General features: G+C 39.0%; 1 protein-coding gene across 1 annotated transcript in view; it reads left to right on the forward strand.

Annotated features, from left to right (window-relative positions):
• Positions 1-21,292, forward strand: part of POLR1A (RNA polymerase I subunit A) — a 46,900-nt gene that overhangs the window by 7,596 nt on the left and 18,012 nt on the right. Inside the window, exons 8-22 of the mRNA XM_081970074.1 lie at positions 3,647-3,749; positions 3,851-4,013; positions 4,330-4,503; positions 5,880-6,002; positions 6,727-6,954; positions 9,726-9,980; positions 14,466-14,657; positions 15,603-15,752; positions 16,125-16,308; positions 18,587-18,669; positions 18,768-18,926; positions 19,878-19,976; positions 20,161-20,313; positions 20,505-20,587; positions 20,744-20,909. Coding sequence (XP_081826200.1) covers positions 3,647-3,749; positions 3,851-4,013; positions 4,330-4,503; positions 5,880-6,002; positions 6,727-6,954; positions 9,726-9,980; positions 14,466-14,657; positions 15,603-15,752; positions 16,125-16,308; positions 18,587-18,669; positions 18,768-18,926; positions 19,878-19,976; positions 20,161-20,313; positions 20,505-20,587; positions 20,744-20,909 — 2,315 coding nt within the window. The remainder of the gene's footprint in view (positions 1-3,646; positions 3,750-3,850; positions 4,014-4,329; positions 4,504-5,879; positions 6,003-6,726; positions 6,955-9,725; positions 9,981-14,465; positions 14,658-15,602; positions 15,753-16,124; positions 16,309-18,586; positions 18,670-18,767; positions 18,927-19,877; positions 19,977-20,160; positions 20,314-20,504; positions 20,588-20,743; positions 20,910-21,292) is intronic.

A 21,292-nucleotide genomic window follows, 5' to 3' on the forward strand; every position in this document is an offset into this window, starting at 1 on the left:
TTTGACTCCCTCTTCTTTGTGGCAACCTCTGAGATATTGGAATAATGCTATCATGTCTCCCCTAGTCCTTCTTTCTCTTAAGCTAAACATACCCAGTTCCTGCAACCGTTCTTCATATGTTTTAGTCTCCAGTCCCCTAATCATCTTTGTTGCTCTTCTCTGCACTCTCTCTAGAGTCTCCACATCTTTTTTACATCGTGGCGACCAGAACTGAATGCAGTATTCCAAGTGTGGCCTTACCAAGGCATTATAAAGTGGTATTAACACTTCACGTGATCTTGATTCTATCCCTCTGTTGATGCAGCCTAGAACTGTGTTGGCTTTTTTGGCAGCTGCTGCACACTGCTGGCTCATATTTAAATGGTTGTCCACTAGGACTCCAAGATCCCTTTCACAGTTACTACTACTGAGTAAGGTATCACCTATACTGTACCTGTGCATTCCGTTTTTGTTGCCTAAATGTAGAACCTTACTCTTTTCACCATTGAATTTCATTTTATTAGATAGTGCCCAATGTTCAAGTTTGTCAAGATCCTTCTGTATCTTAAGCCTATCTTCTGGAGTGTTGGCTATTCCTGCCAGCTTGGTATCATCTGCAAATTTGATGAGTTCCCCATTTATTCCCTCATCCAAATCATTGATGAAGATGTTGAAGAGTACTGGGCCTAAAACAGAGCCTTGGGGTACTCCACTGCATACTTCCCTCCATGTAGATGCAGTTCCATTGAGAACTACACGTTGAGTGCGGTTGGTCAGCCAGTTACCAATCCATCTGGTGGTGATGCTGTCTAACCCACATTCTTCTACTTTATCTAGTAGTAGGTTATGGTCTACCTTATCAAAAGCCTTACTGAAGTCCAAGTAAACTATATCAACGGCATTCCTCTGGTCCACTAATTTTGTCACATTATCAAAGAATGCAATAAGATTAGTCTGGCAGGATCTGTTTTTGACAAATCCATGTTGGCTTTTGGCTATTACTTTGTTTGCTTCTAGGTGTTCGCAAATTCGTTGCTTGATTATTTTTTCCAGAATCTTTCCTGGTATTGAGGTTAGGCTGATAGGTCTGTAGTTTCCTGGATCTAATTTTTTCCCTTTTTTGAAGATGGGAACCACATCAGCTCTTTTCCAGTCCTCTGGTAGTTCCCCGGTGTTCCAGGATCTCTGAAAGATATAATTCAGTGGTTCTGAGATCTCGTCTGCTAGTTCCTTCAGAACTCTGGGGTGTAATCCATCCGGTCCTGGTGATTTGAACTCATCTAGGGTAGACAGGTGCTCACTTACCATTTTCTTCCCTATTTCAATTTGTGTTCCTAATTTTGTGGTGCTGCTTTTGATAGGTTGGACTGTTTTATCCCTTTGTGTAAAGACAGATGCAAAACATGAGTTAAATAGTTCTGCTTTCTCCCTGTTGCTTGTCACCTTCTTGCCACTTTCTCCTAGCAATGGACCAATTGTTTCCTTAACTTTTTTCTTGTTTTTAACATGTTGGAAGAAGCTTTTTTTGTTAATTTTTACTTTTGTGGCAAGCCTTTCTTCATTGTGAGCCTTAGCTTTCCTCACTTCATCTTTACAGGCTCGGGCTATTTGCTGATATTCTGCCTTAGTTATGTCCCCCTCCTTCCACTTTTTATACTTACTTTTTTTGTCTTTCAGTTTGTCAGATAGTTGTTTATGCAGCCATGCTGGTTTCTTTTGGGAGCTGTTGTTTTTCTTCTTCATTGGTATTGTGTTAGACTGGGCTTTTCTAATCTCATTTTTCAAAATTTCCCAAGCTTCTTGAGTTGTTTTCCCCTCGAGGATTCTCATCCATGGAATTTTTCCCAAGCTCTCTCTAAGTTTATTGAAATTAGCTTTCTTAAAGTCCAAGACTCTAGTTTGACTTTGTTCTACTACTTGTGTTTGGATAATGTTGAATTCCAATATTGCATGGTCACTTGCCCCCAGGGTTCCTATGACTTCAACACCTTCTATCATTTCCTCTCTGTTAGTGAGAATTAAGTCCAGTATGGCTGATCCCCTTGTTTCCTTCTCTACTTTTTGGAAAACAAAGTTGTCTGCTAGGTTTGTTAGGAACCTGTTGGATCTTCCACTTGGTGCAGAGTTTGTTTCCCAGTTGATGTCAGGGTAGTTAAAATCTCCCATTACTATTGTGGTGTGCTTCCTACATACCTTAGTTAGCTGACTAGCAAAAAGTTCATCTTCTTCCTCTGCTTGGTTGGGTGGCCTGTAGTATAGACCTATGGCAATGTCATTTCCCCCACAACCTTTAATATTGACCCAAATGCATTCAAGATAGTTCTCATTATTGTTGTGCTCTATTTCTGTAGAGACATAGTTATTTCTTATATATAGTGCAACTCCACCTCCTCTTTTATTTGGTCTATTTCTTTTAAATAATTTAAATCCTTCTAGCTGTATGTTCCATTTGTCAGTTTCATCCCACCAAGTTTCTGTAATGGCAATAATATCATATCTGCCCTCTTTTACTTGAATTTCTAATTCTCCCTGTTTATTCCTCATGCTCTGTGCATTGGTATATAGACATTTGAGTCCATTTTGATTGACCTTGTGTTTACTGTCTACATAACCTTTATTATGCCTGACTGCCCCTATTTTCTTGCCACTTGTGTGATTCGTGCACATGGTATGACAATCACTATTACATGCTTGGTTTTGCTTGACAGCAGGAGTGATAATCTTACCCACACACACATCTATGTTACATGCATTTATAACCCTATGAATTTTAGTTTGCTGGGGACAGAGATGTTCTGTATCTATTAATTCTCTGTCCCCGCTCTTCAGTTTAAATGTTTATCAAGAAAATCTGTGAATTTAATGCCAAGTAACTCAGTTCCTTTCTTGGATGGGTGCAACCCATCTCTTTTGTACAGTTTTTCATTGGACCAGCTACAGGCTTCATGACTAATAAAACCAAAGCCTTCCCTTTTACACCACTCCTTTAGCCAAACATTAAACTCTGCTACACGCTGGCTCTACAGATAGTCCCCGACTTATGTCCACAATTGAGTCCAAAATTTCTGTGACTAAATAAGACATTTGTTAAGTGAATTTTGCCCTATTTTATGACCTTTCTTGCCACAGTTGTTAAGTGAATCACTGCAGTTGTTAAGTTAGTAACACAATTGTTAAGTAAATCTGGCTTCCCCTTTGACTTTGCTGGTCAGAATTTCACATAGTAACATGTCCCTGGAATACTGCAACTGTCAGAAATATGAGTCAGTTGCCAAGCACTGGAATATTGATGATGTGGCCCTGGGGATGCTGCAGTGGTCATAAGTGTGAAAAATGGCCATAAGACTTTTTTTCGCAGTGCCTTTGTAATTTTGAAAGGTCACTAAATGAACTCTTATAAGCCGAAGATTACCTCTACATCCTGAAATGTTATATTTGAGTTTTGTACGAATTTGACTTCCCTTTCATTTTTTTTTTAAAAAATGCAAACTTTAGCCAGCAAATAAAACAGAAATAAAAAAAGAGAAAAGAGACTCTAAATAGATACACCCAAATAAATATGTATGGTAACATTTGGCTTCTGACATGTAAATCAAATAAAAAGTTCCTAGAGAAATACAGCAGTGATGGGCTGCATCTTAGTTATTTCAGTTCTTTCCATTTTCAGGATTTTTCCTTTGCAAGCTTTTCTCTGGGATGGCAGTGACTGGCGATTCAACTTTCAATCCTGAAATGTTTTTCCTAAATAAACTCGTTGTACCACCTTCCAGGTAATACTATTATTTTGCAATTTTATTATAACAGTTTTATTCATGATGCCCAGTTTACTGAGAATATTTTCTAAGGATAACCAGTGCAATCTGATCTACAGATATCGTCCTGTGAATTGTGTTGGAGATCAGATGTTTGCAAATGGCCAGACAGTGAATTTACAAGCTGTTATGAAGGATGCCCTCCTCATTCGGAAGCTTCTGGCTTTCATTGCTCAAGAGCAAAGTCACTCGTTACAGGCAGAAAATGGAGATCTCAAGACAGTAAGATTGCTTTAGTGCTTCATAATGGGAAAAAAAAACAAAGCTATTTAGGTGAAGTAATCTTGGAAAAATTTTAGACTTTAGCCAGCTTTCTGAGTATTTAAAAAAGTAATAATATTATTCCAAACCCCTTGGCGACAAAGATTTACTTTTTCATCTTTAAGCAAAAAGATCTTGCTGAAATTCTTCAGCCATTGTTCGCACTCTTCTCTTTGTAAAGTCAAGGCTATGAATCTTTCTCCCTCTTTTTTTAACTAGTCTCTCTCTCATTTTTAAACTGGATTTTTTTTCTTCTTAAAATTTTAATGTTCTACAGATGATAGACCAGCCCTTGGAACTTCTAGACCATTCTGTCTTGGCAACAATTCCTGGGCAGACTACTGCAGATAAGCTTTATAATAGTTGGATTCGTCTTCAAAGCCATGTTAATATTTTGTTTGACAGTGACATGGATAAACTGATAACTGAAAAATATCCTGGTGTACGACAGGTGAGATTTATGAAGATGTTTAAAAATATTAAGTATTTTAAATATACCTATACAGTATATTATTTGTATTTGCATATTATCCTTTAGAAAAATACTTCCAAGGTTGTTCATATAAGTTTAGAAATATACAATGTAATGAACAAATTATTTTAGGAAACAAAAACGAGCAGCTAAATTAACGTAGAACTTTAAAATAACAAAGATATTATGGAATTGAATAATTATCAGAAGTGTCAACCTGCAGAATTTTTGTAAGTAGTGTGTAGCACTGAAAAATGTTCTCTTAGTAATCATAATCAACTACACTTTTGTAATATCTGAAGTATTGCTTTTTGTACTGACATGAGATGAGTAAATTGATTTGGGATCTAGCCTTGTTTCAAATATCAAAATTCAAGCCATTCAAGTATTTAATTATCAAGTGCTTTAAAGTTAGAAATTGAATCTAAGCCTAGTGATATATTTTTAGGATCTAACCCCAGGTAAAATGAACTAGCATCTATGTTCTTAATTCATTATGAGTTACAGACTTTCTTCAAAAATGTTTCCATATGCAGTATGTTACAGTAGTTGATTTGGGATGGTTCCGAAATATAGGTTCCTATTGCCAAGCTTTTTTCTTAACTGAGAACTATTATCACACCACCCAAATAGCACATAAGGCAACCTATGACAGATGACTTGCAACAGGATTTCTAGTGATAAGATTGGAATCTAGAGAAGGAATGGATGGATCTTTTGGCCCAAGGATTACATTTCTTATTGGTTAAACACAGCGTGTGCATCTGTACATGCCCTTCTTGCAAATAGACACGTATTTGCATTCCGCCATATATAAAGAGCATACATAGAATTTTTTTGTATTAGCTGGCTAATGGGAAAGGCAAGAGAGTGCTTTTCCTGTAACTAAACTGATTGAAGATTAAATTACTGATTTCTTGCAAGAGAAAGCCAACAATTTATTTCTTCTTTTCAACTAATCAAAGGAAAAAGTTGGAGGATGCCTCTGACCTGCATAAGTCACATCTTTGACATCCAAAATACACGTCAATTTCCTCATGAAAAGACATTTCAAATAGAGCACACTGAATAGCCACAGAATTTCTTGACAGTCAGAATTGTGTTAGTTTTCATTAGTCCTAACTCTCACATAATTTCCACAAAGCACGTGTTAATAACATTGATAACTATTTTTTATTTTACCCTTAAATCAGATAATCTCCTGCACTTTCATGTACTTGAAAGTAAAGTTTAAAAGCATTTCTCTGGATTTTGCTACTAGAAAGATAATATTTCAGAATCTTCAAAGTGACATTAATCCATTTATGTTTGTATTTTTTTTTTTGCTATCCTTGCTGCTAAATTTATGTTGAAAGATTCTTGAAAAAAAGAATGGCCTGTTTCGTAAACATATGATGGGAAAGAGAGTGGATTATGCTGCCCGGTCAGTCATTTGCCCTGACATGTACATTCAGACCAATGAAATTGGCATTCCTATGGTAAGGAAACATTATTTTTATTTCCTATTCCAATATATTCTTATTATTAAGAAAACAATTATCTTAAGGCTGCCTTTTTCTGGTCTCCCCAAAACTTTGTCTCCCCTATTTGAAAACTATTGCCAGGAATATTTTTAAAAAATGATAAAATGTTGAGAGAAATTCAGGCAAAAGAAGGAAATATGGGAAGGCGGAGGGCCACAGCCAGAAAGGAGTACAGCTGGGTGCAGTTACCGTATTTAGATGTTATGTCAGTTATGCATGAGAATCAGAAGTTCTCCTGTGCGCTGCTTGGAGAGTCCAATCATGGGTTAACACAGCCTAAGTGCCCTAGGACTGACTGAGTTTTTTCCTTGACCATGCCCCCTTTGCCTCTGGCAGGTCAGTTTTAAAAACTCAGTCCGCCCGATAGGACTATAGCAGGGGAGCTCCTCAGTTTAGGCCTTTGCTTGGACTCCCCACATCAGAGCATAGAAAAATTCTTGACCTTTAAAGAAATTGAATTCAACTAATCTAATTACGACAACAGCTTCGGTGAGGTCTGCGGATTCCCCTTCATCTGCTTGACTGTAAGCTGAGAAGTTTATGATAATTAATAATCCTCACTAGTAATATTGAATCTAGACGGTAGAAGTGATTCCTACAAGAGAAAGATAACTATTTTTCTTAGAGTGATGAAAATGTACACAATGTTTTCTTTTTTGCCTCTTTTCTTCTCTTGCAGGTATTTGCTACCAGATTGACCTATCCTCAACCTGTCACTCCCTGGAATGTCCAAGAATTGAGGCAAGCAGTCATAAATGGGCCAAATGAGCATCCTGGGGCTTCCATGATTATCAATGAAGATGGGTCCCGCACAATATTGAGTACCACTAGCCAGACTCAGAGGGAAGCCATAGCTAAGCAACTCTTAACCCCTTCCACCGGAGCACCAAAACCAGGGATAAAAATCGTGAGTGGTGTCCAAATCTAGTCATCTATATTATCTATATCAAGGTATACGTGGCAGATGTATGTGGTAGAGATCCTGACAGTCATAACTTAACTTACAACAATTCATATAGTGACAATTCGAAATTACAATGGCATTGAGAAAAGTGACTTAAGACAGCATCCCCATGGCCACCTGATCAAAATTAAGACACTTGGCCCCTGACTCACATTTATGATGGTTGCAGTGTCCCAGAGTCATGTAATCAATCACCTCGACCTCCTTACAAGCAAAGTCAGTGGGAAAGCCAAATTCAGTTGACAACTGTTACTAACTCAACAACTGCAGGGATTCACAACCATAACAAGAAAAGTCATAAAATGGGACAAAATTCACTTAGCAACAGAAATGTTGGGGTCAGTTGTGGTCATAAGTCGAGGACTACCAGTATATTCGCTTAGATGTTTGCTTTATATATTTTTATTACTATAACTCAGGGGTGTCCAAACTGGCTGGGGAATTCTGGGAGTTGAAGTCCACAAGTCTTAAAGTTCCCAAGTTTGGACACCCCTGCTGTAACTGTATTGCATATCTGTAGGCTTGACTGTATAATTATGAGTGTTGGGCATCTGGGGACCCACAGAGCTTAACTTACCTATCCATGATAGGACAACAATCCTGTAAAGCCATACAAAATGTTTATGAATAAGAGAGGTTTTGAATTCCCAAATCCCAACTAATGGTGCATTGCAGACTGGATGATGGAGTTTGCTTCATGGACTGGTAGATTCATGAGTCTGTCTTGCAGCAATAAGATACGCTAAATAACTTTTTTAATATTTTAAGCTTTGTCTTGTCTGTTATCTTATTAAGAAGGCCAACCTAATGTGCACTTGCTTGAGGGTGAAGGGAGAGCTCACCTCACAGAATTGAGCCCATCTGTGTTTTGTGTGGAGTATCATCCATAATGCTGGTCAGTACAGTAGAATTTGATATTTTCATCCAAGGCCATTCTCCCATTTCTGGATGTAAGAGCCTGTTTCTGAAATTGGGCCTTAGGGATCAATTGGTATTGTTGCTATTGTACCAGCATCTATATCTGCTTTATCTCCTGAGCAGCTTGATGCTGTAGCTGACTTGGCGGTAGAGTTCTCAAGGGTTGAGAATGTTGGCCATCTTCTTTTTTAATTATGTTGGCATAACTATTGGCATAACATTGTCTTCAAACACAATGTAATATATAGTATATAGGTGAAAGACATAACATATTTTTCGGAGTATAAGACGCACCAGAGTATAAGACGCACCATGATTTTGAAGAAGTAAATTTAAAAAAAGGGTTTTGCCCTCCCCGGCTCCTAGGAGCTGCATCCCAAACCATCTGCACACCCCATTTTTTGTGAAAAATGGGAAATGCAGAGAGCTTGGGAGGCCTGCAAAGTGCTTCTGGGGACCGGGAAGGGCAAAAATGCAATGCGTGGGGGCTTGATCTTCTTAAAGGGTAAGGCTTTTATGGATCTCAAATCCACTTTTCTCTACCCCTCCCACGCCAGGCAGGACTAAACATCTCTCTCCGTGCTTTATTTTTTTTCCCCTTCCCTCGGACTGGCAGTGACGGTTAGCCCTTGGCCCAAGGAGCAGCAGTCGACTTGCTTCTTCTCTTCATCGAGAAGGGAAAGACATGCAGGGGCTGCTGAATGGCTGCTGCTGTGCTTGGTTGGGAAGAGTCCATTGGATGAGGAGGGGTGGGGATCCCTTCCATTTGGATTTATTGTTCCTCGCCACGGCGGCTGAACAGCAAAAGGAAGCATAAAGGAAATGAGGCTGCCTTGTCACATACACACAAATCCACCCGGATCTGTCATGCAGCAAAGAGATACGGTAGCTGGCCTCAATAGCAGTAGTAGCATGACAGATCTAGAGAGATTGAGGTGGGGGTGGGGATGGAGCAAGGGATGAGAACCAATCTTCTCTGTACGAAGACTTTCCTTAGAACCCTAGATCTCCATTTTCTCTCCAGAAAAAGCTATTGGCATCGTTGGGATTTTGGCTAGTGAAAGAACCACAGGATGGAAAGGAAACTTCGGAATGCGGCAGCTACCAGGCTCCAGAAATAAGGCGTTCCTGTATTCCAAAGTTTCCTTTCCATCCTGCGCTTCTTCCATTAGCCAAAATCCCGATAATACAAATAGCTTTTTTCCGGAGAGAAAGTGGAGATCTAGGGTCCTGAGAAAAGTCTTCATGGCAGAGGAGATTGGTTCTCTTCCCTTGCTCCTCCGGATGCAGTGCTTATTGCTACTGGTGCTATTGCGCCCAGCTACCATATCTCTTTGCTGCATGACAGATCTGGGCATATTGTGTGTGTGTGTGGCTTTGGCTCCTGAGATCGCTGCGCTGCCACCCGAAAATGCTATTACTGTGATCTCTGCTACCTGGAACCGCCCGAGAAGGGGCAGGTAAAGCAGGCGCTGCAAAGATCGCAGTACCAGCGTTTTGGGTGGCAATGCAGCAATCTCCAGAGCCAAAGCCTTTGAATCAAGCTTGATTGTACCCCATTCCAGGTTTTTAACTTCCTAATCTAGTGTTCTGCGAAAAGTCTTCGTAGAGACGAGATTGTTCCTAATCTCTTCCGTTCCTCCACCAACACCACCCCAAATCTCTCTGGATTCTCAGGAGCCAAAGCTTGTTTGTCTAATAATCTGTTTACCTTTGTTGCTTTTTCATTAGTCCGCTGCAATGTCTAATTATCTTTGAAAGGAAATATGTATATAATTGAACTTTGTTTTTGTCAGGTATGCCGCCATATTAAGAATGGTGATATCCTTCTGCTGAACCGACAACCCACTCTTCACAGACCCTCCATCCAAGCCCATCGAGCAAGAATCCTGCCTGGAGAGAAAGTTCTGAGACTTCACTATGCCAACTGCAAAGCCTATAATGCTGATTTTGATGGTGATGAGATGAATGCTCATTTCCCTCAGAATGAGCTGGGCCGAGCCGAAGCCTATGTATTGGCTTGTACAGATGAACAGTATCTGGTTCCTAAGGTAAATTGTTAAACATGGTACAAATCATCATTGATTATGCATGCCATTTTCCATATTTGCTTTTCAGCCACTTTGTGATTTTGAATTTAATTGATGGTGATTTTGACAGCTTGTCAGTGTCAGAATGCATTAGATCTTGGCAAAGAAGTAATTTGTTGCCTCTAGCCTAATCATCACCATCACCACCCTACTGTGGAATCAAGTGCAGGACCAAAATCCAATAATCAAAGCTCACTGCAGTAATTATTTTTTCTATGTACACTATAGACAAAAGGACACACTTATATTTTGTATATTTTAAGAAAGGAAGAAAAAATGATGGCCATACATATATAAATAATAGATGACATAAGAATAAACATTTCATAATGAGAAAGGCTCAAGGTACTTTCTTGCCCTTCTACTGTTGATATAGTCTAAAAGGAATTATTGTCTTAATTTAAAAAATCAGTTGTGTAGCCATAAAAGTTTCCATAAGATACTGAGAAGAGAGACTTTCAAGGCCTCAATTGCTGCACATTCCTTCTGTTTCTATCTTGCTAACACTCCCACTTCTTCGGGAAATTGCTTTTCTTCCCTATTGACCTCTTAGAGGGCAAAATATATGTTTGAAAAGACAGTTTAGCCTTACACTCAACTGGAAACAATTTCTGAAAAGATCAAATGTCAGCTAGAGGAGTTAGACAATCTATAGCTGGATTTTGCAGCCAGCCTGTCCCAGGTAATCACAAAGTAAGCCAATTTCATGGAGTACTGAGGCTTATTCTGCAGCTTATTTTGGCAGTTCCCTTATATCTTCCACAGTACTTTTACTTTCAAGGAATTGTCAGGTTAAAGCAAAACAGGCCTGAAAATTCCTCTCAGCCATGGGCCATTTTGAATAGCATAAAATCAGTAGCCAGCCCATTTTGCAAGATTGCTGTTATTAGCTATTTCTGCTTCTCATTTAGGAAAGCTACAATGCTTGAAGGCTTGTTTATATATTTTGTAACTACAAGCCAGGTTTATTTATCTTAAGGTAGGCATGGACAGCAACAATTGATGTGTCAATTACAGTGATAGTGAAGAGCCCTCAATGAGGTACCAATTTCTGTGCGTTCGCTTTGGCTTGTGATGAGTGTGATTTTGGAAAACTGGTACTTCATTAAATGAGGTTAAATAACCAACTGCACAGGAGCTTGTGAGGCATGTGTTGGAAAGTGTGGAGTAATTTCCACACAGCAAATGCCATTCCTTTAGTAAGTACAGTGGAGTTTGTACATCACTGAGCTTTACTATTTGTCAGAGGTGGGTTGCTCCCGTTCGACCCAGATTGGGTGAACCAGTAGTAGCAGTGTCAGGAGGCTCCGCCCACCTGCCAGGATTCTTCTGCGCGCACACAGAAGCGTCGCGCACAAGCGAACCGTTAGTAAAAAGAATGGAAACCCACCACTCACTGCTATTTGTGTGCCATTTTCATTTGATGGTAAGAAAAAGCATGTATTTTTGTCACAACAACAAAATCCTTGTACCCAATTGTGTCCCAGCAAAATTGCTCTTTGTTTCCACCCTGTATAAAGTTTGGTGGGTGCAGCCGCAATATAAAAGAATAGTTGCCCTTTCTGATTGAGACTGAGTGGTTTATGTAATGGGGTAGTTTACAGAGTACCTCCTGTGAAGCTTGTTTTAAACACAGAATCCAATTTATTTTCTCTGTAGCATAGAAAGACTCTCCAAATACAATACAATACAATAGCAAAGTTGGAAGGGACCTTGGAGGTCTTCTAGTCCAACCCCCTGCCTAGGCAGGAACCCTATACCGTTCCAGACAAATGGCTATCCAACATCTTCTTAAAGACTTCCAGTGTTGGGGCATTCACAACTTCTGGAGGCAAGCTGTTCCACTGATTAATTGTTCTAGCTGTCAGGAAATTTCTCCTCAGTTCTAAGTTGCTTCTTTCCTTAATTAGTTTCCACCCATTGCTTCTTGTTCTACCCTCAGGTGCCCTGGAGAATAGTTTGACTCCCTCTTCTTTGTGGCAACCCCTGGGATATTGTAATACTGCTATCATGTCTCCCCTAGTATTTCTTTTCATTAAACTAGATAGAATTGTGGAGTAGTCTAGGGTTGAATAAAAGTTATTGATAGAAAGCCAACTCAGTGATGGTTGCATCCTTCACCTTAGCAATTGTAAATAGACCACAGTTACCAACAGAAACACAGGTAACTGGTTTTTAGGACAACCATCACTTTACTGTGAGGCAGAAAGTAAAGAATAAGAATATAATAAATTGAGCTAAATAATAATTACAGGAGCCTAAATATAAAAAATTAAATTGCTACAAGGACTATTGCCTCAAAATCCATTAAAACCTATCTTTGCAGCTCTCCAGGATTTTGTAGTCAGAATCAGTCTTTATTCTTCTGCACGTTTCCTGGAACAAATGCTTTAGTAGAACCTGTGGGTTTTGGAGGTAGAACTCACCTCAGATGACTTAGGTGAATCTAAGTCAGACCTTCAAGCTTTGCACTGCAGTGTCTTTCCACAGAATCTTTTCTCTGATGGATATACCTTGCAATACACTCAATCTCTACTTGCAATTGGCTATATGATGTAGCCTAATGTAGCCCATTCTGGTCTGGTCACAATGCAATCTGATTCGCCCTTATGTTTTTGGCGCTGCTCCTGTTGGAAAGATTATGTAGCAAGTGAGACATCTTGTGGGATAGAAATAAATTCAAAGCCTAAAGATATTGGTTGCCCATATACAATTTTATTGGAGGAAACATCTTTTTAGTTCCTTTAAATCAGTGGGTCTCAACCTTCCTAATGCCGTGACCCTTTAATACAGTTCCTCATGTTGTGGTGACCCCCAAACATAAAATTCTTTTATGTTTTCCGTATTTTTTCGAAAATATGTGGTTTTCGATGGTCTTAGGCGACCCCTGTGAAAAGGTCGTTTGATCCCAAAAGGGTTCCCGACCCACAGGTTGAGAACCACTGCTTTAAATGTTTCTAGCTTTGGATAACCAGGAATGCCATGGAGACGTATGGGGACATATCAGCAATGTCAGTTGGTATCATCTGGAAAAGGTATCACACTCTAGATCATGATAGCAACCACCCACCCCCGCAACTCCCACACATGTGCACGCAACCCTCCATGCATGTGCCCTACCCTTGTGCATGCGTGCATGAACCCTGCCCTTGCGTCTCCCACATGCGCCCTGAGCATGCACGGCAGAGACCCAATAACTAGCTGGCCGGCGGGAGGCGCTCATGCATGCCTGGTGGAGGTGAGATGGAGCAACGGCTCGTGTGCCATAGGTTTGCAATCAGGGCTCTAGATCGTCAGGACAGACATGGCCTTAATCTTCCCACACAGCACTCCAAACAAACTACACAGTTGCGATGTATAAACCTCTGGGCTAATGCTTCTGTGCCTGTATAACCTTGGTCATGTAGTTCTTCTGATTGGAGAGTATTTTGCTCTATGGCAGTGGTTCCCTTCCCAATGCCGCGACCCTTTAATACAGTTCCTCATGTTGTGACCCCCAACCATAAAATTGGTGTCTCAGTTCCTAAGACCATCGAAAATATGTGTTTTCCAATGGTCTTAGGCGACCCCTGTGAAAGGGTCGTTCGACTCCCAAAGGGTTCCCGACCCACAGGTTGAAAACCACTGCTTTATGGGAACTGCATATCTTGTCTTGCATTTACACTCTCCCCTTTCTGTGATTAAATTAAAATTTAAACTCCACATTAAAACTGGGTGTTAAATTAAAATAATTAAAACCTTTTAAATCCTACATTGCTTCTGCTATGTAAAAAAACAGGTTGAACGTATCAGACTTTTTGTGAGAGTCTTTGAAAACTGGTTGGGCATAAAACTGAACCTTGTGGGGCATGCAAATACTTGTATTGAAGGCCCTGAAAAATAAAAACTAATAGATCATAAAAACCTCCATATACTTGGAGAAAGAAAAAGCATTTGGTAGTATTAAAATGCTTGCACTCTCCAATTTGTTTAACAAAACCAAAGGGAAAAAAAACAAATACAACCCAACAAATTACAGTAGCAGCTTCTATCTTCACCCCTTTTGTCATGAGCATTTGTGTTGAGTGCCAAAAAGTCAGAGTTCTTCCTTGGATAGCCTTCAATAAGTACTTGACATTCTGATCATTCTGGAATGCAGCTGGCATTAGGTGACGGGTAGCAGCTACCCTGCAAAAAGTAGCAACTTTCTTTGTGCTAGGAAAAAAAAAAAACCTTAGCTAAATAATAGTCCCTTGCGTAATCTGAAGTTATCCACAATACTCAGTACATAGCTTGTCCCAAGAAAGAAATTGAGTAAGCTCCATACTTCGTTCATGCTCAAGAGTTATTAGCATACAACAGTGAATCAACATAATGAGTAACCATTCACAGACTATTCTCTTGGTTTTTAGGAGCCACTAAAAGAGCCACTACTGAACCTACTAATGTATTTACTTCATTCCTCAGGATGGGAAACCCTTGGCAGGATTGATTCAAGATCATATGGTGTCTGGTACTAGAATGACCATGCGAGGCTGTTTCTTCACTCGAGAGCAGTATGTTGAACTGGTGTATCAAGGATTGATGGACAAAAAAGGAAAAGTAAAACTGCTATCCCCAGCTATTATAAAGCCACGTTGCTTATGGACAGGAAAGCAGGTTAAAAATATTTTGTTTTTTAAAAAATATAAATCGAATGCTGCTTACCCGATATTTGGTGAACTCTTTATTTCCAAATTAAAAAAAAATAATTCTTCATTATGTATGTGTTTTGTATTGGTGTGTTTACACTCAATCTTGACTCTTGGGTATATTTCTTCCATTGTTCTGACTTACTGTTTTCTCCAAAAACACAACCCATCCCAATAATAAGCCCAACCCTAATTTGGGGGGGTCTACTGTTACCCCTACCCTGAAAATAAGCTCAGGGGGATGGGCAAAGCCAGCATGAGTGGCAGTGGGGGGGGGGGAGAACTGTCTGGCTGCACTTTTGCCCTTCTCTTTCTGGGCGCAGCGCTTCTGCTTGTTGGGCCGCTTCCCCGAACCCGGCAGCTCCGCACCAGCTGCTTTGCTTTTTCCCTTTTCCCACCTGCTGCTGGTGCCACCATGCAAGTCTCCCATAAGAAAAAGAGGGAAAAAGCAAAGCGGCTGGCTGCAGAGCTGTCGGCTTCAGGAAGTGGCCCAAAAGGCAGAAGCGCCGAGCCCAGAAAGAGCCTTGCGAAAGTTATTCTGCGCTGAACCAGAGATATGGGGTGTTCTTTCATTCTTTACTGATATTATCAGCCTCTTAGTCACATATTCTCCTGATTTTCCTTCTCCTATTCCCCATCATGTCTGTTTCCTTTTTTCCCTTTATTTTTGTTCCAATCGTGGCCTTTTGAATAGATTTCCCCTTTTTCTGTTTTGTAGTTTTCATTCTCATATTAGGTGTTTTGAAATGACTTTCCATGTTGAAATAGCATTGTTGCTATTTATTATTTATTATTTATGTACTCTGATAAGTGTTTTCCTCTGCTGTTTCTTCTCAGATGAAAAATATGCCTATAAATGTAGAAGTATGTCTTCCATGTTTAAGTTATATTTGTGTCCTATGTTGTTCTGTAGGTTGTTTCTACTTTGTTATTAAATGTAATCCCAGAAGATCACATTCCATTAAATCTATCTGGGAAAGCTAAGATCAGCGAAAAAGCCTGGACAACGGCATCCGCCCGTAGAATTCATAGATCGGATCTTGACTCTATGTGTGAATCTCAGGTAGGAATCAAATAATGGAAAAGACGCAAGCTATTGGCACTAGCCCAATGGACTTTATGGCTATTGAAATCTATCCTGAAGGTGCTTTGGATCTTGTCTGCCATAACATGAAACTTTAGCAGAATTTGGAGGAAGGCATCTTCCATTTAATTTAATTGCTTACCAGCCAGTTGGGTGAAAAAAAATCTGTTCCATGATTAAAATGTTCATTAATCTTTATTTTGCAGTTATCTGTTTAGTTCTTCAGGCTTCTTTAAAACTGGAGCATTTATTTGTTTGTTTATGCAAAATATAAATAGGTATACACATTTGTATGAATGAATCTGAACAACTTCAGACTAGATGAAGATTTAATGTTAATTTCGTTTGCAGGTTCTTATTAGAAATGGAGAATTGCTCTGTGGGGTCTTGGATAAAGCTCAGTATGGGAGCACTGCTTACGGTTTAGTCCACTGTTGCCATGAGGTTTATGGGGGTGAGACCAGTGGAAAGTTGCTAACTGCTTTAGCTCGAATCTTCACTGCCTACCTACAGTTCTACAAGGGTTTTACAATGGGTGAGTAGAACTAATCCTCATCCTTGAAAGTGGGGTAAGCAACATTATGCAAAAGAGAAAAGAGTAAGAAGTATTAGGTAAAAAAATGAGGCAGAACCTTCTCTGCTACATCCCACAGTGAGGAAAGTGGCAGGGAAGGCCCTAAGTTGCTCTGGTAAGCCTCCTCCCACCCCCAATCCACTCTTTCTTTGTTGTATTCACCACCCTCCTTCCTCAATCTCCCTGTTCTCAAAACCACCAGTCCCTTCCTTCCCCAGCTCTCTGCACATGCACTATATGTTCTTCTCTCTCAGACGTGCACACATCCCATACCTTCTTTTCCTGCTATCCCTGAGCTTGGGCCACACTGCAGCACCCACCAACTTACATGTGGCCTGCAGCAAGTATCCCGTGATCTCTTTCACACACACACACACACACACACACACAGGGCCCCCCACACTCCTTACCTTGATTCCCTCTGCTTCCCAATTTATGATCCATGTGTTTTGGCATTATGATGACAACAAGATTGCCTGGATTGTCATCACTAAGCAATGTGGCCACATCATGTCACATGTTATGGCCACGTTGCTTAGTGAGAGCAATCCCAGTCCCAATTACTGTCATAACTTTAGGACTTGCAAGGTAGATCAGACTAAGCAACCAATTCCATACACAGACTGTACTCAGTTAACAACCTCTCATTTAGTGGCAATTCAGAATTGTGCTAAATAAGCTGTACTATCAGTTCTCTGGACACAGATGTTTGTGATCGAGGTGCTTAGCAACCATTGTGCTTAGGACGGTTACAGCGTCTCATGTCATGTGATTGCCATTTGTCATCATTTCTGCCAATTTCCCCAAAGTAAAGTGAATAGGGAAACAAAGGGGGAAAGTCACAAGTTGCTAGGTAAGTCTACCCGTACTGGTAACAGCACTCTCCCAGCCCGCTTGTGTTACACCATATTGGGCATGTTTGCACCCTCCCATACCTGACAGCCAGTCTCAGCCCCATCACTCTTACACCCTGCCAGCCATTGATGCATTCTTGCACACCTGCTGAAGCCTGGCAACCATCCATATTCTCTTGCATCGCACCTGCTATCCACACAGCCTTCTATGCCTGGTAAAATATACTTACCTGCCTGTCAGGCTGTTTGTCAACCATCTGAAACTTGCAACTTTCTGCCTGTTCACCCTCTGACTGTGGTTGTTGGAAGCCAGCAGGAGATTGTGTGGAGGTCCTCACTTAACACCCTATGATCATCACTTAATTGTAATAGGATTGTGGTCACTAAGCAAGGTAGTCATGGGACATGGTGCTTTATCAATGCATCACAAGTTTAAATATGCTTCCCTCTCCTTCACTTTAACTTTGTGAATGACAGAGGGACTTGCCTAAGGCATTTTCTCAAATTAGTTATTGAAATGGGCTTAAGCCCCACTTGTGTGACTGTTGTCTTGGTAATAACATTGCCTCCTGTACATGCACATTCATATCCCAGACCGACATAGCTCTGCTGTAACCACAGACATTCTGCATGTATTAATCCATTCGTTTGTTTGTGTATCTAAGGTATGTATGTGTGATTCTGAACTTTTGTGACAAATATAGAGCCAACAAATAGCTGCATCCTGATGCCTAATATTACACGATCCTCTCTTGAAGAACTAGGAGATTCTAAGTTTATACAAGTTATACAACTACTGGGGAAACAATTCTGATAGATGCAACTGATGGCAGTTTTCTCCACTGAGGAACTATAAGCCAGTGGCATAACCTTTCTTGACTTGAAGCTCTAGCAGCTACTTCCAGCAATTATGTTAATATTTTGTGAGGAGGAAGAATATTTTCTGTAGAAAGAAACTTTTCTATGTAATACAGCAAAGGAATTATAACAGAAAATATATTTGAAAATTGGAAAATAATACAGTAATGAAAAAACAACAAAACATTGAAAAATGTGTGATTTCTGCTTAAATAATTTGTCAAAGATTACGCAATAAAACATTTAAAAATATCTTCATAAATAAAAAGAAATCTGAGAGTATGTTCTAGTATTTATTTTTATTTATTACTAGGTTTTTGTGCTGCTCTCTCCATATTGGCTCTGAGAGGCATTATTACATGAATTTGCTTATCAACATTACATTAATTATTGCAAATATTTATATCCCCCTGGTGTAATGCAGATTGAATCATGGTGGCTTACTTTCAACATTAACAATAATAAAAACAAAATACATTGCTTTTCTAAAACCTCAAATAAAAGGATTCTTTCTCTTCCTATTCTAGGAGTTGAGGATATTTTGGTCAAACATAAGGCAGATCAGAAGAGATGCAGCATCATTAAGAAAAGTACCAAATGTGGAATAAAGGTAAGCTCATGCTTTGGTGTATGGTGGGTGAATTCTCTGTCTTCATCAAAAAAGTAGTGTTATGTTCTCTTTAAAAAAAAATTTTTTGAACTTTTCAGGCCATTAGAGCTGCATTTAACCTATCCCAAACCTCGTCCTGTGAAGAACTTCGAAGTAAATGGCAGGATGCCCATCTTCAGAAAGATCAGAGAGATTTTAACATGATTGATTTAAAGTTCAAAGAAGAAGTCAACTGTTGCAACAATGAGATCAACAAGGTTTGTTTTACAAATTTGAGAAACTTCATACTTTATTTTTAACATGAATTCAGATTTTGGAAATGTTTTTAACAGAAAGCGTGTGTGCTTATTGCTTTGTGGAAAATAAGCATATTTTTATTATATATTTTGTAGAGGACTCAAACAGTAACATAACATCTGCTCTGTGCTCTATGAATGTGCAAAAAAGCTCAGAGGCATACCCTGATTTAGAGGATTTTAAAGATTAATATATAACTGAAGCCAGATTTTTTTCTCTCTGGACGGATAGATGAACAGTTGCAAAAAAGTCATGGAACTTTGTTTTTATATAAAATAACCACAACTAAGTTTTATGGACAAAGATGGAAAGATTTGACAATACACTGGAGAAATATTTGGTGACAATGATAGAACTTGATGAAATGGCCAAGTTGATCTTTTTGATCAGAGAAAACAGAATTTACATTTATCACAGACTGAAAACCCCTTATAGATTTTTGTGTAAAACAGAAAGAAATGAACAGGTTTGATGATTAGATAAAATAGATTATAGAAGGAAGAGACTTACTGTGTAACTTTAGAGAAAAAGATAAGTCTACAACTGTGCTTACAACTTCCATAAAGATTGAAAGTCAATTCTTCTTCATATCTTTTTTTGCTTTCTGTTTTTCTTATATTTTCCCTTTTTTGTAATTTAGTGTTCTATTTTTATTCTTTTTTTTCTTACCTTTTTTCAGTTTGTATTAATCTTTACCATTGTTTTTTTAAAACATCCAATAAAATTAAAATTATATTGTAAAAAAATTGAAATAGTTCCGGCTATAGTTCAGATATATGGATAATTATTGCTCTTTGACTATTTGTTTCTGTGATACCAAATTAGAACATCTCTCTCTCTCTGCTCTCCCATGATCTCTGGGTAGATTTGCCATGGCTTAGACTAACTTTTATTTTTGCTAAAAACTCTAGGTGTGCATGCCTCTTGGGCTTCACCGAAGTTTCCCAGATAATAATTTGCAGTTGATGGTACAATCAGGAGCCAAAGGTTCTACTGTGAATACTATGCAGGTATGTATTTATTTATCAGTTGTATAAAGCCTTTAAAACAGTATTTATAGGTCCATTTCTAACTGTCTGATGCTGTTATATTAGAAAATTAATCATTTATTGTATCTAGAAGAGGTTTATCTAATTATAGCTATGGTGTTTTTACATTAATATTTATGTCTTTGTTATTTCTCTTGCCTTGAAGATTTCTTGCTTGCTGGGCCAGATTGAATTAGAAGGTCGAAGGCCTCCTTTGATGGCATCTGGAAAATCATTGCCATGTTTCCAGCCTTATGACTTTTCCCCCAAATCAGGAGGATTTGTAGCTAGTAGATTTCTTACTGGCATCAAGCCTTCAGTAAGTTAACACATACTGATTACTCTTCTCTGAAATTTGTTTCTGTCATACAATATGTTTATCAAAAAATATGCAATATTCAAAGCCATAATTTTAGTTCCTGTTTCATTGGCTTTTTAAAAGGCTAGTATGCTATTATCTGCTCATGAGGTAAAAGTGTATTTTACTCACAGAGGATCTATATTTTCTAGGAATTCTTCTTCCATTGTATGGCTGGTAGGGAAGGTCTAGTGGACACTGCAGTTAAAACCAGCCGATCAGGATACCTTCAAAGGTAGAAATGTCTTTTAAAGTCCTTTAAATTGTTATGTAGTTTCTGCCTAATTTAAGCAGCTTTAGGATAAAAAACAAACAAAAATAAGATATAGGATTGTATGTAGTTGTATAATTCTAAATGGCACTTCCTTCATGTGTGGCTGTTCTCAAATAGGTGCATCATAAAGCACTTAGAAGGGCTGATTGTTCATTATGACATGTCTGTACGAGATAGTGATGGCAGTGTGGTTCAGTTTCTCTATGGAGAAGATGGACTGGATATCCCTAAGACACAGTACTTGCAACCCAAGCAATTTCCCTTCATTGCAGATAATCACAAGGTACGTTTGGATATAGTACGAAATTAGGTTAGGCTATTATGAAATTAAGAAATATAAGACTGATTCTCATAAAAGAATCAGAATTTTTCTTTATGGGATATGAAAGAAATGAGAGGAAGGAAAGATATATTACTTTTCCCAGAAGCTTCATTTCTGGCATAATCCTATCACAATAGTACTTATAAACTAGTTCTCCCTTTTGACTCATTAGCTTCCCCTGCAAGCCTACATGCTGGATTGTTCAAGTTGTTGGCCGCAAGCTGAAATTAATTTGACCTGCATTATTGAGACTTGGTTGGATAAGGTCAGAAGGACCAAAAGCTGACTAGCTGGGTTTTAAATGCTTCCCCAATCTTAACTTTAAGACTAAGGAGTGAGATGGC

Source organism: Natrix helvetica, assembly GCF_964273705.1.
Source record: "Natrix helvetica genome assembly, chromosome: Z".
NCBI lineage: Eukaryota > Metazoa > Chordata > Lepidosauria > Squamata > Natricidae > Natrix > Natrix helvetica.